The sequence below is a fragment of the Fopius arisanus genome, unplaced genomic scaffold, assembly GCF_000806365.1.
Source record: "Fopius arisanus strain USDA-PBARC FA_bdor unplaced genomic scaffold, ASM80636v1 scaffold00173, whole genome shotgun sequence".
Taxonomy (NCBI): domain Eukaryota; kingdom Metazoa; phylum Arthropoda; class Insecta; order Hymenoptera; family Braconidae; genus Fopius; species Fopius arisanus.
This window is the reverse complement of record NW_011887912.1, coordinates 48,383-72,679: the sequence shown is the minus strand read 5'-3', so window position 1 is coordinate 72,679 and position 24,297 is coordinate 48,383. Positions and strand designations below refer to the sequence as shown.

At 39.4% G+C, this 24,297-nt stretch overlaps 1 protein-coding gene across 3 annotated transcripts in view; it reads right to left on the bottom strand.

The window, feature by feature from the left end:
* Window positions 1–5,345: 5,345 nt before the first annotated feature.
* Window positions 5,346–24,297, bottom strand: part of LOC105272418 (uncharacterized) — a 30,733-nt gene continuing 11,781 nt past the window's right edge. The window contains exons 3-7 of one of the 3 annotated variants that reach the window (XM_011314538.1): window positions 18,163–18,286; window positions 16,060–16,173; window positions 9,040–9,110; window positions 7,275–7,559; window positions 5,346–6,355 (exon numbers count right to left, since the gene is read on the bottom strand). In XM_011314538.1, coding sequence (XP_011312840.1) covers window positions 6,239–6,355; window positions 7,275–7,559; window positions 9,040–9,110; window positions 16,060–16,129 — 543 coding nt within the window. In that variant the 5' untranslated portion in view covers window positions 16,130–16,173; window positions 18,163–18,286 and the 3' untranslated portion in view covers window positions 5,346–6,238. Of the gene's footprint in view, window positions 6,356–7,274; window positions 7,560–9,039; window positions 9,111–10,422; window positions 10,466–16,059; window positions 16,174–18,162; window positions 18,287–24,297 lie in introns of those variants that run through there. The other 2 variants (XM_011314539.1, XM_011314540.1) reach the window with 2 other exon arrangements.

Here is a 24,297-nt window from a genome sequence, read left to right as displayed (position 1 = left end):
AAGGGGAAAAGGGGTGATGATTCTTACCAAGAGGAGGGGTGCAGCCCCCGCAGGTTTTGGCACTTGTGTTGAGCTCTCGAATAGTCACGTTCGCCTGCTCACAGCCCTGAACCCTGAGGTTTTTCCATGAGCGGTGATTAAGTCGGAGAGAGAATCAATGCCCTCTGTATTGTCAGGATCATTGAGTGTAATTGAGACTACTGTTATTATTGAATTTATGGGGTAAGCAGTGAGTTATGATCATTGGGGGAATGACTACCGTACTGTCTTCCAGAATTCTGGTGATGAGCTTTTTCATTAATGGAGGTCATTACTCCACGTTAATCATTGCAAGATCGTATCGGAGGGGATTTATCATTTTTTTTTTTCGCTTTATCCTTTCGAAATACTCGACAATAATCTGAAAATCATCACTTTTTTTTTTCCTTTTACAATTTTTCAATCTTACTGGGAAAAATTAATCCAAACGAAAATATAATGGCTTTTCCCATTGACTCCCGCACTTTGAATAAATTTCCATTATTCGCTGTTGTTTTTTCTCTCATGTGCAAATACCAGAGGACGTTTCAGTATGAAAAGTCTCCGTATATGATATACCTTATGTCTATTAAGGTATTCACGGCCCCTGAGAGGCCACCCCCTTCTGTTTGAAATATGGCCCTCGTCCCGTACACCAACCATGAACCTCTAGGTCCTTTTCCCCTTTTTCCCGTGGTTTCCGTATTATTTACAACTGCCGTGCCCATACGACATTCGGCAATAAGCCGCCGGTGCGTACTCCCCTGAAAAAAATATCAAAAATATATATAATATCCGCTAATTCTATATATTTCTTCAATTTATAAAGAAAAAATTCTTTAAAAAGAGGTATAAAATTCAAAAGTTGAAAAATTGAAAAAAAATTAGACAATTTTACTGGACTCAAATTGAAAATTCATAATGAAAAGTCCTAAGAGATTAATTAATATCCCGAATTAAATGCGACACATGATACAGCAACAATTGTTGGGACAATTATCCCTGTCATGTTCGGATAACTGTTAATTTTTCCGCCAGCCAGTTCCATTTACATTTGTCAGGTGCATTTTTCGTTGAAAAAAGATGAAAAAAAAAAATGGGGAGGGATGTGAAAGGACTAATTCATCGTCAGTCCAGTTTTGTATCCAGCTCTCATCCACCATAGGGGCTAAAGAGGACAGGGACGTTGGTGAGGGGTGCATGAAAATTGGCAAAACTCACACAAAATAATCTCCTCCTAAAAAATTCCATTAGCCCCCTTTTACCCTGTATTTTACGGACGGTCGTGCTGCGGGTGATAATTGAAAATTGACATTTTTTTTAATCCCACGGACATGGGGTGAAACCATACGTGAAACCAGCTCGGGGATGATGACGCGCCTGACGCGGTAAATCCTTGTCCAGGACTAGAATCCTCGGGTGATTTTCCCTCCTCGAGTATCAGGATTAATTTATTTTGAAGGCTCGGCATACGGCAATTTTCTATTTTTCACTGAAATATTTTACTTTTTTCCAATATTTAATTATTTTTCATTTTTGTCATAGAATTTTTTCCAACAAATAAGGAAAATTAGGAAGCGTCGGATTGGCACCCAATAAATTGATTTCTTCATCGATTGCTCGTACTGTGGGCACTGCGGTATAGGATTGAGGATGCGAATGGTAACGTTTACGATAATCGATTGTCGGGGTTTTTATTAACTCTCCGGAGCCCCTGACGTTGGCGTTTGGCTCCTTGAGTGATCACATTGGCGCGTGCCACCGCCGAGTCTTTTCACTCGCGCAATGCCATTTTTTTTATTCTTCCAGTCAAGTATTTTCTCTCGTCTCCTTCATTTGTATCTGGCTCGTGCTGAACAGTCCTGGTTGTCATTCACTCTCTACAGCATAAATTTTTACCTCAATTGTTCCAGTCCCTAGATTTCAAACACAAATGTTGAAACATTGTGAGCCCCATGAGTACACCGGGTTAAATTGCCGATGCTCACGACATCGTCTTCACCTGCATCATTGATACTCTGATGTTCTCAACAGCGGAGAACATCAAGCCCCTCCCCCCTAATCGTTATTCTCATGACATCCTCTCCGGTGATATAGATTAAACTCCCATCACAATGAAATAAGACACGAGTGGGTAAAAAAATAAAAAAATGCAACTCGAGTTTAAGACATTAGGTATCATTCGGATCCTCTGGAGACTATTCTTCCACCAAGTCTTCCACCCCCTCAGCCAGAGACTGGGGGTAAAATGAGATGGGTGACAGTTACCACGTAGCGTCGTAACTCAGTTTCTTCGGCTGTCGATCGACCGGGGAAGAATACTTTATGCGAAACGTTCTCAACGTCACCACTCACCCCATCCGGCTTTTAGAGTGGGTTGGAGTTGAGGGGGAGTTGGGGGGTTATTCAGGGGGTGGGAAAGGGTCGAAAGTCGAGCCTCAAGTATTCTACGCGTATGCCAGGGTAACTGGCGAGTTGGACATTTTCTGAAGAATTTTTCTTATTTTGTCAGTGTTGTCCTTTTATACAATCCACTGGCACATGCGGCTGACACGGCTATGGGGATATTTTTGTCGTATCGTTGCGCATAAACTTTTGATATGTGAGAGGATGGGATAGGAAAAAGAGACTCGGTATTCAAACGGCTCTGACTCCGATGACTACGATATAAACGGAGATCCCAGAGGCGTACTCTTTCGGTATATTCGAGGGATGGGGGATAAGAGTATCCGCGCGAATTGAATTTGCATCGTGTCTCCGAGTGGTCGCTCGGCCGAATGTCGATTCGAGTTGCTGCCTCTGGGGAGTTCCGGAGGAAAAGCCTATCAAACTGTCCGGAGGAGGTGATCGTGGGAGGGGGCTTCATAGCTGGGGTGAGTTCCCGTGATGGCGCGATACCGATTGCCCAGGGGTGCAGGGAGAGCTTACTATTTTCTCGTGGAATTTCACTTTTCGCGGAGTTACATATTCTACCTAAATTACTTATAAATAAATTACTTGGGGGTATTAATTACCGAATTCCGTCATATTTGATGTGTCGTCAGAGAGCAATTAAATTTTTGCCTATTCAAATAGATATTTGAAAAAATTTATTTACACTCAAACATAAATAAAAAAGCAGAGATTATTAAAAAGCTTGAATTCCGGTACTATTAGAGACATCTATAAAAGCGAGACAACTGTAACATCCCTAAGAAGAGATCATTTCCGACCAACAGGTGATTCAAAATCACTAATAGAAAATGGAGAATTTTCGTGTAACAAGTGCTGGTAAGGTAGGGAATTCCGACGGGTAATTATTGGATCATCCAACGGATGGGACTCCCCGTTGTTTCCAATTTGTGCAAGCCCTTCGAATCGATCCCTTGACCTATCACCCCTAACACAGTACTAAACGCTGATCCATACGTGCCGAGAATGCATAAGCGGGAAAGATAGCGGGAAAGATATATTTATTACTTTACTCAGAAGAATGATATCCAACTTTTCTCTTCGAAAATACCACGAGCCATTGTTAAATTAGAAAATGAGGGATAAATGAATGTGATCCTCTTAAAACGACAAATGAAGTTTATTTAATCTCATTATATGTTATATTCAATAGTATGAGCTGAGTACAGTCAGTGACAGTGACAACTCTTCCTCGTACTTGGAAATTGTCATTCATCATTATTACAATACTTATAATCGAATGACGGAAAGGCAGGGTTTCTCACTTCGCATTGAGATAGTACGCGATGCAAAATATATTTAATTCTTAGTTGAATGCGTTTAATAACTTCTTTATCCACTTATTAAATATTTTTAATTATTTTCGTAAATTTACTTTCTTGGATGAGTGGTGTCGATCGATGTGAATGACCGAGGCTCCAATGTTTATTATAAAAATCTCAGATGAACGCTTTATATTATGTGAAAAAGATTAGGATGCAATGTTTTCACTGACAAATCACAATACTCTATTCAACAAGAGAATATTCCATATTAGAACAGTAGGTAAGAACAAAATTTGGAAATATTGGGATTTCATTGACGTCGAATAAAAAAACTGGAACTTTTAGAATAATGCACAGAGGAAAAAAAAAACGTTTACTCCCATGAAAAATCTCTACTTCGAGAAAATCTGAATCCTGACCTATTCCCATCTATTCCCTCAAATGAATGAATATTTCCTTCAATTGATAATTTCGTACTTCAAGGGAATAATTAACAGATTTTTCTTGTGAGTAAGAAATATTTTTCTCTGTGTATCAACCACATATCAATCATATGCAATCCAGATTAGAAGTCTAATCCTAATTGTAAGCTTGATTTCCCTAATCTCATCATTAGTAATACATCATCTCTAGTGTCACTCGTGATTAATGTTATTAAGCCGTTGAGACAATCTGAACCGATACTCCATAATGAACCATTTATAAACTAAACTCATTAATTAATCTCCGCAATTTGTGGGCAATAATAGGCACGAATTTTACATCCTCCATCACAACTAAAGCACCTGTCTGAACTCATTGCCTTCCTCTACTACTCTTTCATAGTAATCTCCAATTAATTCATCAATGTTATTTCACATTAACTAAAGTATCCATTACACCTAATAATCCATGAGTATACGTATCTTATTAATAAATTGGCACTGAGCCAGAGCCTTTAGAAAAGATTCTCACGTAATAACAAACCCAGGTGTTCCTCGGATGGCTTGATTAGCATCTCGCTTCATCCCTCGGGAATAATACAAATGAGCTTTCATAGTTTAATTCACTTGTTTTTTTTTTTTTTTCATTTTTCATCATTAAAAATGAATTCATTCCTGGATGAATCGCATCTGAATGCAATTGAGATTGACGCTCCAGTGCGTGAGTACTTATCGGTCAAGTGTCCGTTAATTACGACTGCACAGTGCTCGTTCATGCTTGCATTGGCTGGAAAGGGGTTGGGGGTGGATTTAATGGGGTGGAGAGGAGGGGCATGAACGCTCTGATGACTCGGCATTATTCACACATTGTCTATACGTATTATTAACGTGTGTTGGAACCGATCGTATATGTCAGATGTGTTAACTGGTTAATTTAGCGAATTTCTGCTGCATCCAGAGAAAAATTCAGTAAAATTTGTCAAAGGGGCTTGTAATTCCAATGAGCTCTACTTCAGCGGACAAGTTCCTCCACTATTTTACTTCACTGGCAAAAATTACCATTTCTTGTACTCTATTCCTGTAAAATTTGAGAATTACGGGAATTATTCCATACTTTTCACGGAATATTTCTCTCTGTGTGGTTTTTCCCCATTAGGGGGGGGGGGGGGGGGGGGTCTGAAATTCCTGTTCATTTGGCACTCGTTTATTTAATTAATAATGTACATTTGCTTTTTTTGGAGGAATTGATTTTATTTAGCTCTCTTTCAATTTCCTTCGGCTTTTTGCGTTTATTTTTGGCACGTACTGCAGCTGTTGGGAATTTTAATGGAGTGGAAAATAAGAGAGAATGGGAAGCTTCATATCGTATAAAAACGGGGAGAGGGGAAGGTGAAGAGAGGGAGTATTGGCTAATTGATCTAGGATTTATGGGCGTTAGAGATATTTAGAATTTTTCATAGTTCCATGAGGGGATAGGCCATGAAATTTATTCTCTTAAATTTCTTCTCGTTTTATTCAGCAAAGACCAGACGGAGATGAATGATTTCTTTGAATATGTCAACAACCAGTGGTTTTATGATGAAATATCAATAAGCATTCTTTGTAAAGAAGCTGAGCCCCTACAAAAAAAAAATCTATTGACTTTTTCTCTTGGAGTCGCCACTTCTCACGATATTAATGAAATTTTCATCTCCGTCATCGCCACCTCTGGAAATTCACTCCTCATTCTCTCGGTCCCTTCAACTTTGACATTTATTGAGGCAACCAACGCGTCGATACATTCCCAAATTGATAAGAAAAAACGAGCGTGACAATGCACCTCGCGGACACCGTGGTACCACCCTCTGCGACGACGACTTATTTTTATTTATTTATTTATTTTTATTTTGACAAGTTTCCTCCACTCGAGACGCACTTCTTACTGGTGGAGACGGGGTGAGAGGCCGATGAGAGGATGAAGAAGTCGGGTAAAGTCCTCGAGGCAGAGAAATGGCTCGTCCACACCCGCGGAGAAACCACTGACAGATCGATCGAGACTCCTAGGGGCTACGGATCTCTCTCCAATGGGACGCTAGCCTCCGACTACTGTATAGAGCAAGCCAACGGATGGGACAAAGCGTGATCTAGAAGTATTGGTGTTCCTGCCGCTAGCTCTGATCTCGATTCCCCGCAGTCGTCGTCGAAGTCGAAGTAATTGCTCTGAAAAGATTTGTTTATATTTATTGTCAGGGGGAATTGAGAATATATCGGTCATTATCAGCATTAATTGAGGATACAAAAATTTATTGTGTAATTGATGGAAATAGCTAATTCCATGAAATTTCAATTATAAAGTCATCTGAATTTTTATGCTCATGCTGAATAATAAATTCACCACAGTGTACTAGACAAATGGTGCTAAAACATAAATACATACATACATTAAGTAGCGCTATAAATTTTTCTCGTCCTAGATGAACTTAATTTGAAAAAAGACCATTGATGAAGCAATTGAAGTGAAAATTCCCAAGATAATGATTACGAGGGTGCAGTGAATATACGAAGGACTTTGCAGTACGAAATGGAGGAAGCGAATGGGCGACTATATCCCGAAGATGGAGGAAGGATCTCAGTTGGAGCGTAACTGTGGCTCTGAGCACTTGTAGAAGCTCGGAAAACGGTTACTCGAACAGTTAATTCGATTGCCATCGAGTCATGGATGTCGATCCATCCTGTGTGCACTAATGTACACTCGAGGGTAAGTGGGCACAGGGTACGTGCGAGTTGGTTGGGCATGAATTGGATAAAGGCAGGCCAGTTGGACCAACACTTGTCCAGAAACTTCAAGCCACGAGGTGCTTGACAATAAATGGCCCATTCGATTTTCGTGGCAATTCAATTAAGCACATTGAAAGCGAATTTACTAAATTAAAAAAAACACAAATCATTTGAAATTTCATGTTCCGGAGAATACATTTGATTTTGTAAATTAAAAAATGATAAATGATAGTGGGTGAGACAAGAGAGTTCAATAAAGGGAATAAATCGATTGGCAATATGAAGGGAGAAAATGAAAGGGGAAAAAAAAATGAAAAAAGTGTCGATCGAATTGGGAAGGCGTAATAAAGAGATAAATCACTTGGCACTCGATGCATCGGCAGCTGTCGGTGAGGGAACATGTGAGCCCGAGTATCTCGACAGCCTCCTTGTAAAGCTCGGTACTGGATTTTCTCTGTCTAGCGGGTGGGCTCGGTGTACCAATGGACCTACTCGTCGCTGTATTTCTCCTGGAATTTTTCGATCGCGATGTCGGCTCCCTCGACAATGAGGACGTCGAGGTTGGACCTCTACGCCGTCTGTGGTTATCGGCTGTTACCAGGGCACGACCAGCTGGTGATGCGAATAGTTGTAGCATATCCATGTCCTTCAAACCAAAATAATTTCGCTCAATTGGATAGCCTTGAAGGGTACTTTAAAGTATATAACAATATATTCAATACAGGCTTGATATATGCTAATTCCTCTAATCATTCAATAACCACTTAAATGAAATTAATGATAACTTCCACGGCCCAATAAATTCTCTCTTAAAAATATAACAGGAGATGCTCGATAATCTATCCTGGTGATATTTCAAATTTTTTTCTCGATAAAGCCGTTAGAATTGAAATTTAGTGCAGCAGTTTGTTGAAAAATGGATCGTGCGCCGGTTGGAAGGTTGAAAAAGCATCGGTATCCCCTATAGATTAATTTTGCCTGATACGTTAAACTTGGATGAGTTTGGTTGTTAGGAAGCAACGGTGAGACAAGTGAAAACCCGTGGTATAGCTATGGTTGCGAAGGTACAAGGGCTATATGGTCGGATCGTGTCGAGCAAGTGAAGCGGAAAGTCGAACGATAACCACGATGGCTCCAGTTTCCGCTTTTTCTCGAGCTTTTGGCCTCTCCTGTCACAGCTGTACACCTCAAAATGGCCATCTCAGAAATAGGTATTCACAGAAATTCGAAAATTCGAAATTTTTTGAAAAAGTATCAGGGGAGCATGAGATTCCAGCAGGTATTCACTGAAATTGAAAAATTCAAAATTTTCAAAAAGCTATCAGGGGAATATGAAACTCGAAGAGGTATTCACTGAAAACTCTACATCGTTGACTCTATCATTTTTCACATGGAATATTTTGGAAAACAATGCAAAATTTTAAATATTCGGAGTGACTTATATAATCAGGGACTATTTTCCAAACTCGGCATTTTATTGATTATCTGAGTGCAGGGGAAAATATATAAAGTGCATTGAACTCATTCATCAGTCCAACCAATACCATTTGTTGGTGAACCAGTACCACGTGAGCATATGGACATTGCACGCCTGGGGAATTTCCTACAATCCAAACCAGACTCCATCACTAATTGCACACGGGGATAAAAGCTGCTCCCAGTTGCTCCACTCTTCAATTACCCCAATTTTTAACCCTGTACCGTGGATTTTGTTCATTTTATTTATCATCGGAGAGCTCTGAATGGAAGGAGCACGACATTCCCGAGTCGATGGCTCTTTATTCTCTTTTAAACTCAAGAGAATATCTCGTACCTGAAATACTTTCATCACTCGGACTTATTGCAATCGACAAGGACATCCAAATTGTATTCAGCAACTGAATTTTTATCTACCTAAAAATACTAATTATTGGTAAAAAATCGAGTTAAAAACGAAAGGATTAAACAAAGGGAAAATAAACTCCCCCTGCGCCGATAATTCCAATTATCGCCAAGTCCCCATGGATTGTAATCCTCTTAAAAGCGCTCAGAGTTAACGATCTGAAGTTTGTAGACAATTTTGGAAAAACTACTCTTCAACTGTCTCGGCGAAAATAAAAGTTGTGAAAATTTGATCAACTGCTCACCGGCATGGATTCGGGCGTATGATCCAGCACATATATTCCATTGGTGTAGCTGTAGAGCATACTGTCCAGATCTGAAACACACGAAGACAGTGGAGAAAAGTTAAATTAGTTTGACTGGAGTAGCGGACGAGAGGCCCTCCGGTACTTGAGTGCAGGGGGAGAGAGGTAACTGGAATTGTTGCAGATTGTTTGATAAATATAACACGCCTCGAGTGAATGTACGACGTGTAGTTGTGGTTAGATGAAGCTACGAGTGCACTGCATCAGCGGAAACACTCTCGAGGATTCCGAATGATGTTCCATTTCCCAACACTTCAATCTGCAAACACTGAAAAATACTTGGGAATAAAGTTTCTTGTCTTTTCATTACTTGCATTTTCTCGGAATCAACTTCAATTGCATCGTTGGCAAATCAAGACATTTTTCCTTTATCTCGACAATTGGGGCTCAACAAAAATTGAACCATCAGCAACTTATCAATTACACCGCTTCATATAATTATTTCTCACAATATGTGCTCGAAAAAAAAAAAATATCCGCTAATGCAAAACTCGTAAAACTACGGAAAAAGGGCATTTCAATTATAATATTTTGGAGTACTCTCTTGACGAGTTCAAATTGATATTAAACCCGCGGAAATTGCTGTTTTTCATAGCAACACGTGAAAAAAAACGAAGTACTCTTCTGCTTTCCGATGGTTATCTCTATGGAAATTCCCTCGTTTCTCTCAGCGTTTCATTGCACCGAGCCAGCACTGCCTTCTCCATTTCCATTGAAATATAAATCCTGTGAAAACTGATAGAAGTCAATGATGGAGTATAAAGTTACGGCGAAATTCAATGTAGCAATGTTTTGCCCAGTCGTTTGTACCGATACATTTTCATTTGGAGCTTGTTACGTCAATGAAAAGCGAAGCCGTTGGAGATTTTTTGAAACTCATTGTTCAAGTACTTTTACCAAGCAAATTAATTAACTACAAAATCCACATTTTTCAAATGCTAATATTTGTTCACATCGAGTTGACTGTTGGAAAACATTCATTTTTTTTTTACTGAAAATAAAAAAAAAGCTCGTGATAGCAGCGATAAAATGGTGGAATAAATGAAAGAGGAATGATAACCTCAAGATAAAATTTAGATCAACAATGTTTACACCTAGTGGTGCATGTGTGGAATGAGTAGTCTCCTCATTCTATACCAGTAAATTGCTCAAGCGATAAACCGGACTCGCCCCCGTTTTAAACTCTCAGTTGTATTTCCTTCTATTTTTTATCCTTGAACCGTTTTTTCTTTTCACTCGGTCGCGGCCCATCTACTTTGAATCTCATTAAGCGAGATAACTTTTCAGCCGGACGGCCTTGCCCATTTAGTTTTCCATCTATACCTGTATATTCGCCTCACGGGTGTACACCAAATGGAGGGTTAGAGACTGATTCAAGCTTTTTCTGCTTTTTCTGCTTTTTCCACTCGGGAAGAAATGGCGAGAATGAAATTATCATATCCTCTTCACCCACTTGACTCGTACACTCGCTTCAGCCTATCTCGCTCGTCATAATATAATACTATACTATCATACCTATATAAAAATGAATAATAGTATCTGAAAATTTTTCAATGACGGCAAACTATGACAGATAGAATGTTTCTCAAAAACCAGCCGCAACAGACTAGCATTACTCGCTTCAGTCGATCCTCAAATTATTTTCATCATCTTTAATTGGTTCAAATTAACATTACCCGGAAAGGCACTGGGGAAAATAAAGGCAAGTACAGAGAGAGGTGGAGGAGTAGTGACATCATTTGGGGATAGAATAAATTGAGAGAAACTGTAGAGCTATGTGCAGTGCAGAATAATAAATTCAATTCAACTCACTCGCGATTCATAACGAACATCTACAACTCGGGTAACTACTTGCCGTTCCACCGGGGATAATCGAATCCATTTCGCATCGTCGAGCGACAGGGGTGGAAACGGAGAGCAACTCTGGAATAATCATCGCCAGGTTGGAATGCCTCCTTAAGCGAAATTTCAATGGCCATGATGGGGGGGGGGGGAAATACACAAGTGCGTTGGTGATTTTCGGACGCGTCGCGCTGTTTCCATGTGTGAATCACAACATCGTTGAAGAGGGCTATAATTTTAGGAGGATGGGGTAACTCATAAATTTACCTGCATTATCCGATCTTCCGTGTGGTGAGAAGACGGATATACATTTTTCATCCAAGAGCCAATTCCCCTCGCTGACGTTTCTACTTATCGCCGCCAGAAATTCTACCGTTTCCGGCTTTCATCGTTCGTTTATTTATTATTCAGAGCTTAATATACCTTCAACCAACTTTAAATAGATTGAACTTTTCCAGTGGATATAAAAAATTTATGCATTCACTGAAAAAAAAAAAAATACTCGAATCGAGTATATTCGGTATTCCATTTTTAATAAAAATAAATTATTTTAATTCGATTTTCATTTATATCAAATGCATTTGCGCCCACCTATAGATGGCCGGAAATGCCGTAAGACTCAGTATTTTATGTTTCAATTATTCAGAACGATTCCCTCGAAAAATTCATAAAAAGAGCGAGTGAATTGAATAATTTTGACACTCGCCATACTGAGAGTTCTCCATTTCGTCGGCATATCTCCCAGTGGGGTTCCGATACCAGCGAATGGAACAACCCCTTTTCCCCATTGGAAATATACATAACGAATCCACCGAGAAACTATCTCACAATCCCTGAACATTCTTTATTAATTCAATTGGAAACTTCATATCGCATGACTATATAGTCACTGCGCGCCGAATTGTTTCCTGTGAAATTCGCGAGTTTGTGCTGTATCAAAAATTAAGCGGTATCCTCGTTACTATTGTTCCAGAATACCGGACTAATAATTCCTATACCCAGAATTTGGAAGGAGTATTTTTATCAGAAAAAATTTGATTGTTGGACATATTGGATATTGAAAATTTATTGAAGGAGGCTGCGGGAAGGACAAAGAGTCTCCCGGGCCCAATTTCAGCTCCAATGTTCCACCGATGTTATTAATTTTATTATATCTGAGTGAATTAAGCCCTTTCGCTTTCGTCGGAGTTCAATTGAAGGGAAATTTTATCTCAATTGCGGTCCGATTATTCAGGCGGATTATTTGTACTTTGGCGCTAGCCATTTCCCCAACTAATCTGAAACTGTAATTCCAGTGCTGATAACCTCTAATCATAAACCCCATCCTCCGGTGACGAGGGTTGAAGCTCGATAATTTGCATTGATATTGGAGGATAATGTTGGTCCTTCGAGTTGCGTATGAAGTTCAATATTATCGTTAACCACACTTCATTGAATTATTCAAATAACCACTTAGATATTAGAGTAAAACGGTTTCTCCGTCGATTCGTTCCGCTTCCTCCATCAGTCACATTATTTTTTTCTAAAGTTATATTGAAAAAAAAAATTAGTCAAATAAGACTTTTTTTTCAGTCGATAATTTGAATAGTGAAGAAAGACATTTACCCCAGAACTCATTCGTCCGACAGGATGGTGGAATGAATAACTGTATAGGTCAGAGGCATTCGCCAGGGCACCTCAACCGTGCAAATACACCGAGGGCCACTTGGTCGGTCGGAGCTAAATAATTCATCGGACGGTGGGAATGGTCTGTAAACTCCCTGTGCCAACGGCCAATGGAACCTACATATCGATGAAAAGGAAAGCGACTGGCTTCATATTGACTATTCCATCCAGAAAAACCGAAGGAAATCAAACTTGGCCATCTTCTTCATATTTATCTTCTTTTCTCCTTGAAAAATTGCCATTTTCTACTGTCGAAATTTTCAAAACCGAGAAGAACTCTCAACCCGAGAATAATAAACCGACTAATAAAATAATTAATCAATTAAACATTGAATGGGATAGTTTGGGTTAATCAGCCGGAGGCATGGCACTCGTAAAACAAATACTCATAAATTGTAATTGCTGCAATATACAGAGGCCGCAAACACGTGTGTACATTGGGGTTGCTTTTTGTTTGGATTCGAAGAGCTGAAGGGGAGGTCACAAGGGATAAACCGTTCAGATCACCAGATCAATATATCGGAGCGATCGGTATCACGTATAAATTACACCTGTTCGTCGCCCACAATCTGCACAATGCACATGCAATACTGCCTGTACATTGGATAAATATGGAAATTATAGGATAATGCTCTACGATTGGTCAGACGGCAGCCCCCGTCACCCCGTCAAACTAATAATTCATAATTCCGTACAATCATTGGGGGCTGCGGGCCATTCTGCCATTTCCGACGGAATCTCGATGATTTTTATTACCGAGAGATTTGATGACTGGCGTTAATGTCCAGGTCCTGGTCAGAGAATTTATATAATTATCTCCGAATTCCCAAAATTGCCATTTTTATATCGGAAAATTCAATCCACCTTTATCATATTCTCACATAACACAATCACGTGAATTAATCAAACTGGTGATGGCCTCTAAATTATTTAATTTATATTTCATTCGCCATATTCTCCCTTCAATTAAATTGCCTCTCTGCCTAATAGCAGCGTTATTCAAAAAGAATATCAGATAAAAATCCTATTGTGTCTGGGGGAGATGAAATGCATGAAAATATAACTCATTGTTCTTCCGCACTTCCATTCTCCGCTAACAAGCACAAAGCAAAGAAAAAAGAGTAGCTCCTTTTTTCACGGATTACTCCATTCATTTTCTCAATTCTATAAAGGAGTTGTACAACGCGAAATCATTAAAAGACTGCCACCAGAGCAACATAAAGGAATACCGAGAAGATAAAAGCGAAGGAGTAAGAGAAAGGAGAAAAATACACAATCCTCATCTCCCTCGGTTTTCCGATAGATAATTAGCGATAGTGGCTGTTTCTCAGAATTAAATATTGTCATTATCAAGCCCGTCAATTATTTTAATACTGTTGAACTTGGGGTAGGGTTTTAGGACGTGAGCTGGCTCTTGGCTGTACCAGAAAATAGCCTGAGGGTGACGAGAACCCGGAGAATTCACCACAGGTTGGGCATACGGTAATTCGATGCTGTGAATATCATTATGCTCAGGATGGCACGAATGGCTATACACATTCGTATGACTAGACGACATAATTAGTGGTGGAAAAAGGAAAATTGGAGGAATTGTCATTCCACTGTACCTGTGGAAACATCGTAATGAAGTCGCGAACAATACACGGAGCATAAAGACAAATTTGACAAGATTTCACTGTAATTATTTCGACAACTACAATATCAAAATATTTTTCAGTGGAGAAATTAATGGCCTAAATATTATTTCATTATATTGTATGTAATAATAAAAAAATAACGTTACCATGTATATTCTCATTGCTGTAAGTGCCCAAAATTGCGAGAAAATTCTTGATAAATTGAAAAAACCCATTAAACAAATGCTTCCTCCTGATCCACCTTATCCTCTCAGGAATGTAAAGCATTTAAAAAAATGTGAGAGAAGTGGAAGTCACGATGAGAGTGACATCAATCATCGTTAACGCCGAGAATCGATAATCCCAGCCATTTGGTGGTGTATCGAAGTCCTAGAGGTGGATAATGCGTCCCCAGCCAAATTCTTCTTGTCCTGCCAGACCCCAGCCCTGGATGATGATCGGTGATGTCACCAAATTGAAAGGCTTAACACGATTCCGTAAGGATTGCATTAACCATGTTAATCGACATCAATCGAGAGGAGCGATTCGCCTCCGCACACCGCAAAACCAAATAAATATCACGGGACATATTTGCTCATTTATTTATTTAATCCACAGACATACATAATAAATTCATGGATATCAATATTTCCATGAAGATGACCAGTCTAATTGATAAAATTAGAAGGAATAAGAATTTAGTCTCACGGTTATATCACACCTTTTTTCTCCGTGTATAGGTAGTACTCGATTTCACATTTACCCGCAATATTCCGTCGCTCCCCCATTCTCCGACCATCTCGGATATACCAGCGGCAAAATTAAACGGCGCTTGCATAGGTCGCCCGCTAAACCATGTCAATTACTTCCATCAATTTTCCGCGTTTTTTTTTTCGGTTTCAGTGGCTTTTCAGGGGCCCATTTATTTCTTCTTATTTTTTCGCGCAGAGTGGATCGAGGTAACTAAGTTCAGTTTGCAAAATGTGGGAGGGTGAGTGATGATGGCGTGGTAATTAAAATAAAGCCGATGTCAACACTGTTTTTCAATCTGATACAAGTCGTAATAGTCGATATATCAATTTCAAGTTCATGTCATGATGAGGAGTGAGTCAAGCCGAAGCGAGCGTTTAACACCATCGTGGCTTGTCAAAACACAACTGGGATCAAAGTAATTCGAGGTCGGGTGGTGAACGATTCCTCTCTGCATGAAAAATGGCCTGAGTGCCGGATGAGAGCTCCAAGGGAAAAGGGGGAGTTGATCCCGGAGTGACATTTGCAAAATTGCGATCGATCGATATGTACGGAACCGCCCGATAAATGATTCTCCTCCCTCCTCTCCTACTCTATTCCATTCGCTCGGCAGAAGGGCCACTCTGCGAGATATTCGTCAGCGGCCAGGATAACAGTGCTCAACAAAAAAAAAAAAAAGGATAAAAATAAAGAGGGAAATACAACAAGTGGCGAGGGTGAAGTGGGAAAATTGAGGCTTTCAGCTCGAGTTTTTTTTTTTTTTTTATCTTTCTCGACATGAGAGCTGGGTTCGACGAATTTTCGGAGGTAATTTCGACAAAGGGCGAGAGGTTATGAGTCACAAAGTACGAGCGGCTGGGGTTAATGGAAATTGAAAATGGGGGAGAGTCTGGTAGGGGTAGTCCTTCTTATTGCAGAGAAGAATTGAATGTCAGCGAGTCAGTGGGAATTGGGAATTTATCAGCGGCAGTCAGTGCACGCGGATGTGCTCGCTGCATTGGTGGAGATTTTTTGTTGAAATGATAAGGACTTTTAAGAAAAAAAATAGTGGAATTTGTAGAATTTGTATTTTCACAAAATTACGTACCTGAGGGTGAGCAGGGAGTTCGCGCGGCCTCGACGAGATCCTCTCGACTACCCGGTGGCGCCTCCAGCATTGTACTGCCGTCGGAGAATGTCTTCACGCACAGCAGGCTAAAAGCTGATTTCCATCGGAAAATTAATATTTTAATAATTTAAATGAACAAAATAAATAAATGAAAATGTCTAAAAAAAAATATTGAAAGGAAAATATGCAGCTGAAAAAATTGCGAGCGATGTCACTGCGGCTATGATACCACTATATGAATGTATATGAGATGCTCCCAATTTCGTGGAGGTTTAAACGACAAGACAATTTTCAAGGTATATCATATAAGAGAAAAATTATATCCCGTAGCAAAGTCCATTTGGCAATAGGTGAAGGCCGCGGGGGGATAACGTATATGGAGTACGTACACGCGTTGTTCGCCCAGGGGATAACAGATATGAGAGTTCCAAAGTTACCGCCTGCATTTTCACGACCTAGTTTTTCATCTCAGAAGAGGGAGTGATGAAAGACGGGGAGATGGAAAAAAATATAGGCGTCTGAGGGCATCGTAAAGAGTTCCGGTGCATTCAATAAAAATATTCCCTTTTATTATTCTCCTCACCTGAGTGACACGCATTTGGTTTTTATCTCAAATAAGTAGCACAACACACAATAAAGTCACATCTCCACAATATCCCTTAAAAAGTAAATTTCCCCAAATTGAATACCATATCTCTGATTGTAACTATATAAATGCATTATTCACTACCTCAATACATCATGAATCACGAGAGAGACAAGAAAGAGCATCGAATTGTACGTATGATACAGTATTCTCCCTTCATTTATCGACGCAACATTGAATTGTAAAATTGAGGAGGGAAAATTTCCGTCTTTCATGCACACGTTGTTTACCACCTATATAGATTTTCCGTCCAAGGTAGATGTGACTTATTCCACACTAAAATAAGTCGATCCAGTCAATCCCATAGGGGTGAGGGATAAGTAAAGAAAGTAACCCCCAAATGTTCTGTAGTCGGAAAATGCTCGATGACTGGGCATAAATATTTATGGAATATGCGTAATTTATCTCTTTGCATTCAAAGGGCGTTACACAACCTATTGAATGGCCCCGAGGGATAGCACAAAAATACAACCGTAATCCGAGGGAGAGCTGGACTCCTCTATTTATTTTCACTTGAACTGTAATTCCCAGCCTTTTCCGGTTCACAATAGAAACACGGGAAAAATAGGGAAAATAGGGAAACCCTCGCAACAGGGGGAATTAAAAATACGGGAATTTCAGTTCAAAGTTATGTCACGGCTTTAATTAAATTTTCACGATTATGAACGCTTTCAGGAAATGCCATGCTCGACGGAAATAATGAAAATGAAGGGAGGGAGGTCGGAAGGGCATAAATTGGATAGGAGTGCGTGAGCGCAAATGTATGCAGCATTCATTTTCAAAGTGGCACAATATATGAACAATTTTCAATTGGGTATTTCGATTTTAAAGTTTATTATAGAATATGGCTAATCCTATTTATTTATTCACAGACTCCACATTCCCGGAACAACAAAAAAACCCTTGTAATTTTACTGAAATTTCGACTTTAGTGGGAAATTTATCTTTTCGACATTTTTCACAGCATAATTTTACAACGAGGAAATCATGAGAAATGTGAAACCCTCATGTACGTCTTTTCTGTGAAATCAAACAAAAACTCTCTATTGAATTCCATTTATCCCTCGCTTGCCATTTTCGATAAAAAAGGAAGCATTGCATCCACCCGATGCCAAGGGTTTTCCCACGCAAACCCTTCCGCCGAGTTCTTCCCTTTCTCGAGAAATAGACAAAATCAATATAAAAGTTTGTATGGCCTGAGGTGGAAACAAATGCTCCTTCTTCTCCTCCGCACGGAATATTTAAAGTTGTCATGGAAATTTTTCAAACCCCCTAGAAAAATAATCGGATTTTTCTATCAAAGGGGGGATAGTTTGTCTTATCTTTAAAAGTTAAAATAGCGTGATGCTAACCGACGTGCACAGGTTGGAAATATACATGTCAGTGAGCATTGGGTAATGGAAAATATATATTGTGTTAGGGAAGGGTGCACTTACCCCGCTTCACGTCTCGCCACGTGTTCGTGATTTCGCCGAGTCTTCTAGCGCTTCCGTGCCTGAGGTTTCCACCAGCCAGGTATAATGATTTCACATCGTAACGCTAGCTTTACCTCGGTTTACTCTGTAATTACATTAATTATTGTTTCAATTTTATGGGGAGTGAGGTTAGCAGGGCTACAGGGTTATATTTATCTCATATCTCACAATGGCCAATTCCCTTCAAAAATAAAACGTGTAACATTTTTTGTCAACTTTTTTTCAGCGCATACCTAAGCCATGCTTCGACGTTATGGGAACGTTCACTTGAGAAGACATCTCTCCGCTCACTACCCATCACACTTCCTACTCCATGCTTTTTTTATTACACGGAATTTTTAAAATTATATAATATAATAAAAAATCAATCCCCCGAAAAATTGTTGATTCTAAAAATGGCTTCCTTCCCCATAAATATTGCACCTTGTAGTGGCATTCCTCTCGAAAGCACGGTATAATAGTGACCGATTTCCGATTCAGCTCTCCATGCGCCTCACGTATCATTCGAACATGGCGAATCGTCAGGGCGTACAAAAGTGCATATATTCACCCGCCTCTCTAACACTATTCCACACCCGACGAATGCCATGTGCAGGCCACATGTGTCAAATGCATAATGCATCGATGCACGAACATGTAGTGTATTCCAAGTCCTTGCTATTTTCCATTGTATATCTGCCGGCCATAACCGCTGCAGCCCTTTACTCTTCCTTTACGCACTGAAAAAAATATATATTTCTCTCGAAATGTCAGGAGAAGTATTTTTTTTTTTTTCTTCAGTCATATATATTTCGCCGGAAAAGTTCATTCTCAGCCGATTATCTTTGGAATTGCAACAAGATAATTTTCTTTTTAAATATTCTTGACGTCGAGCATGATAATCATGATAAAAATAATGGAAAATTCTAGGGGGGTTCAATTGCAACTGCTGTAATGGAAGCAACTCTGGGGAGTAATTGCATTCCAAACTCGATCCCCAGAATGAAGGACGTAATCCTGGAAATTTTTATGATGATGTTACTTTTATTGGGTATATTCCGAGGGAATCATTGGGCCAAAGGTTTTTTTAAAGGAGCAGCTTCCATTTCTTCAAGCGTTTTTCAAAGTCACTCCGTCGGAATTTCACTGCTCTTTCCTCGAACTTTAATTACCTCTTTTTTAATCTCTGGAATTAATCTAAATGATAAATTTTTCTGGATGGCAGATCTCCTCAAACATTTTAATTGTCAATGAATTTCAATGAATTGATATACAATAGTGTGGTAAAAAAGTTTGATAAGTCTGTTTGAAAAATCTGTAAGGATGACTTTGCAAGCAGACTGATGGATCAGCCAAACAAACGCGGGAAATCATGCGGATGCTGTCAAAGGAATGAATCTCTCTGCAAACGTGTCGAATCATTGGGGGGTGTGACGCAATCACTATCTGCCTTGCCGTACGTTTTGGATTGACGCCGTGAGCGCACATTTCCACCCAACTCTGCACCCGAGTAATTACCATCACGCCTCGTTGCCCACTGTGCTCCACACTGAATGTCTCGTTAGTTCAGATGAAATTTATGTCTCTATGGAAAATTCCCATTGCGGCATGTAACGTCAGTTGTTCGTTTGAAATTTTATATTTGGTCGTTTGGTCGTTCAACGCTACAGAGCAATATTCTGCACTTTTTGCTCATTGAATTTTCGTACTCTGCATATTAAATAGAGAATAACATGAATGTGGAAGTAAAAGTTTTTCTCATGCGTGGAATTTTGTGCGTTGGACGAGTGGAAGAGGTGGAAAAACTCAGAGGTGGAGATCTCTCTCAGTGGTAAATTCATTTAATTTGGTAGAATTTTTTCATGAAATTCAAAGTGTACTTAACCATGTCATTACAATGCCGAAAAACCGGGTCATCATGTGAAAGTTATTCCCACCGACTTGTAATTACCCCCGGTTGATAGTGAGTCAAGTGCGTAGTAATGCGCAATAAACGGTTCAACTACTGCCATATCTCAAAATACCGGCCCTCTTCCAGATATCCTTCAACACTACCGCTTTTCAATTTCTCTCAATGAATTCTCACACGTAAACGAATTACATGTGCCTTCATACTCATACCCATACGTCTGAATTTTCTCTACATTCTGGGCTGCATTAACTGAGATAGCGAAGGGACAAAGTACAAGATTATGGCAAATAACGCCGAGTCTTACCCAGAGTTTCTACTTAATTGGAATTAGGGGGGATTGTGTCGTTAATTGTGACGGGCTTTTATTCCCTCCAATATTCCTAAAGTGTTGGAAATTTTCAGCCAAACTTTCTCCTGAAAAATACTGAATATTCCTAAGTTTTCCAACTTGGAAAATTTGGAAAATTTCTGCATATTAGAAATAAAAGTTTCGCTCTGCCCCACCGAAATTGGCGGAAGATGAAAAACATTTTAAAAAGTTTCTATTTTGTTAAATGACTAAGGTCATGACATTCGAAGAATTTCCAATGATTTGTTCTGATAGATTTTATGGAATAGAGACTCGAACGAATCCATTAGGAGAATTCATTCTTCCACTGTTTCCCCGAAAAAAAAAGTAAGATCGGTGAGTCGAGTTTTCACCTGTCACTTTCCCTTTCCTTTTTCTCTCCCATTTTCTCAGGCGAGCCGGCTTTTTACCGACGTACCAGAAATTGTGTTAGCTCTCGAGGAAAATTCTGAAATCAACTTTACACACTTCCAATCTGTAGCTTGTCTCGAGTTTTCTTGGTTATTTTGTTGGTGTTGTTGACGTGTTGAGAGTTGTGGGAACTTTTATTCCGTTTATATCAAGTTTTCACATGAATTTGGATAATTTTTTTGGGAATCTCAATGGGATGTGGTTAGGGCTGAACAAAAAAGATCGACTAGCTAATGAAATTGAAAATCATAAAAAAAAAAAAAAAATAGGAATCGCCCGAGGATTGAGGCTCCTCCCAACGACATCTGTCTTTGTAAGTAGCTTAACAAAGCTCTCAAGACGGGGGAGAATATCGCAGAGGCTTACACCAGCCAATTCTCCATCTTGCCAAGTGCACCCTCCACCTATATAGTTATATATTTGTACATATTTACAACCCCATTCGTACATTACATGCACTTAGCACGATTCGCTTTGGACAGAATAAAAATTGATCTATATACACCGGAGTATTGCTGCAGCTGCAGTTCACGAAGATATCCCCAAGAAATTCTAATATATTGACAGGGGTTACGAAGACCAACACCCCCCAGAAGCTCCTGTTACCACTGTGAATTATTTATTATTCAGCTTTTAATGCCGGAGCCGTTTTTACCGGGAATATTAATTCATCAAATATTTACCCTCTGGTAAAATTAAAAAATTTCGCAATAAAACCGCTTTGCCTGATTTTCATTAGATAATAAGATTGAATTAATGAGAATTCAGCGAGAGGACACCCATTATGGTACTCGAATTAATAATTGGCTGCTACAGTGAGCGCTTAGAGAATTAGAGAGTCGAATAACTTTATCTGTGTTTATGTGTGATGAAAGAAAACATACATATAAGAGAATAAATAAAGAAGAGAGAAAAAATGTGCACAGGACGTGTGGTCATGGACGTTCACTCGCCCCTGTCAGATGACAACTGGAGTATACAATATCGATTGTGTTCTCCACTTTGGGTGTATATTGTACATCCATGCACCAAGGCATCTTACGCCTTCTATCTTAAATGTTAAAAGACAAAATCACAGCCCTTCCAAATTTTTATCTCGTCAGAGTTGATGAGTCGTTCATTTATTTTTCCACTTGCCAGTCTATCAAGATAATTAATTGCTAATTAAAAAATTATAGAAAAAAAATTTATGCAACCATAGTAAAACCAAGTTATTCCAAATTGCATCGGAATTGCGCCGGAAAGAGCACTGAAAAACGGAAACATTGATAGCAAAAAATAAAGAAATTGCAAGAGAAGTGAAAGAGATTCAAGTGGAATGTTGGATTGGAATGTTGGTGAATCACATAATTTCTGAATAGTCGACCCATTTCATTGGTAACCGAATGGAGAATTGCATATGGGTTCTTCCACTGGGATGTCGGTATAACGTTGCCTTTGAATAATACTCGACCGTTCCCAAGTACAACCTCCCATTGTGAGGGGACAATGAGTTTCTCTTCATTGAAACATTTACCTGTTGGCTCGATTGATTGAACCGTCCTATTCATTGGAGTTTGTTTCTTCACGGTTTCACGAGAGACTCAATTTACATTCCACTGTTCCAGATGCCGATTGCCACGAGAGATAATCTCAATGATGAAACAATCTTCAACTTTGCAATTTTCCCGGAAAGAGAAGTTTAGGTAGAGTTGCCAAGTAATGATGACGCTGCGAATGTAATCATCACGAATATGTCACGTCTAACTTTGGGGACATGGAAGTTCACTTGAAGGTGAAAAGCCAGATGAAACAGGGCGCAGGGAGTGGTATAAAGGGGAAGAGGGTTGAAGATATGGTCGTACAGTAACCTAAATAACCTATATAACCGGAGTTATGAATTCTCGGTGCTCTTCTTTTCGCAACTTCTATACATTCATCTGTATCCCTTTCATTTCCTCGGACGGACGAAAGAAGAAACTGTCCTCGGCTCGTTATATTTTCTAACGTCGTCCCTCTGTCTATTATAAACCAAGGGACTTTTCAACGCTATTTTTTCCCTCTTTGTCCTCTCTTCCTGGTCCACTTCACTCATATCCCTGACTCTAGCGAATGGATACCTGTAGAATGTGTTGAGAGGTAATAATAACGTGCATCCCACAGAAATGGTTAACCAGAAAGTGAGTATAAAACAGAAAGCAAAAAATGAGGCATTAATTGGCATTAAGTTTTACCTCTGTGAAAAAAAAAAAAGATGGTACAAAAATTTGAATATGTCTCTCCGATTTCGACATATACTGAGAATAAGAAAATAAATGCTCTATTTTTTTTTGTTTCCAGGCCAATCTCTACTGCAATTTTTCAGCAGTGTAATTTTTTCGATTCCAAAATTCGACAAATACCGTAAAACAAATGGCCCCGAGAATACTTGAAACACCTAGAAATAGATATGCGGTCCAGCTCTGTCTCCCCATAAATCTTCGGACAGTGTGATCCAACCACCACAACGGTCCACGGCCACTCTCAATCCTCAATCCTCAATCCTCAATCCTCAATCCTCGAGTCGAATGTATATACATCACTGGGGTATCAAAGCATCCCAGAGCCACTGTCATACAATAACACAACTCCGTCTCCGGACCGAACCGGCGGTACTCCTATTTTCCCATTCAGTATAATCTATATTCTATCCCCCTAACAACTGAAACTCCATACGATGTACACCACCATTGTAAACCGACTATAGTCTTCCGCATGATTTATAACGTCTGTATGTTGTATGCACATACCTGCATTATCGTGACGCCAAATGTCAGAGTTGTGTAGCCGTGAATTAAGGAGAAATATGTGGCATTTGTTCAGACAGGTTCAAATGCGAAAACAAATTTTCCATTTTACATCCCTAACATACATCCCTCTCAACCTATCCTAGACGGATGTTTTTTTTTTGGGAAAATTTTTTTCTTTCTTTTCCTCACATTTGCTAAAAAATATTCTTCAGATTTCCAACGAATGCCATAATAGAAATATATGTATTATAAAACATCTATACACGAATTTATCCACCAAATTATTAAATTCCCCCAAAAGTTTCACCAACAATAACAAATTAATTGAGTTGCCAAAAAAATGAAACCTCTGCAAAATATTTGATTCTCCCCGGAAAAGCCCGACTTTTGCCCCAATTAAAAACATTGCGTTTGTTAAACTCATTAACACCGTTCTCCCGTATAGTTTACATTTTAATTAAACCATTTGCCCGCCCCCAATGTTCCTCCGGTAATATCAATTGGTTCGTTATGCGAATGTCTGAAATAGTGGCTGATGAACTCAGTGATTTCCCTCGTCGGCACATTCGCGCGCATGCTTCAAGAGCATCTAACGAGGAGTAATTAAAAGCCGCGGCATGCCACAACTACTCGAGGAGCATGACTATTTCGATTCTTTTCTCACCCCATTGTACCCA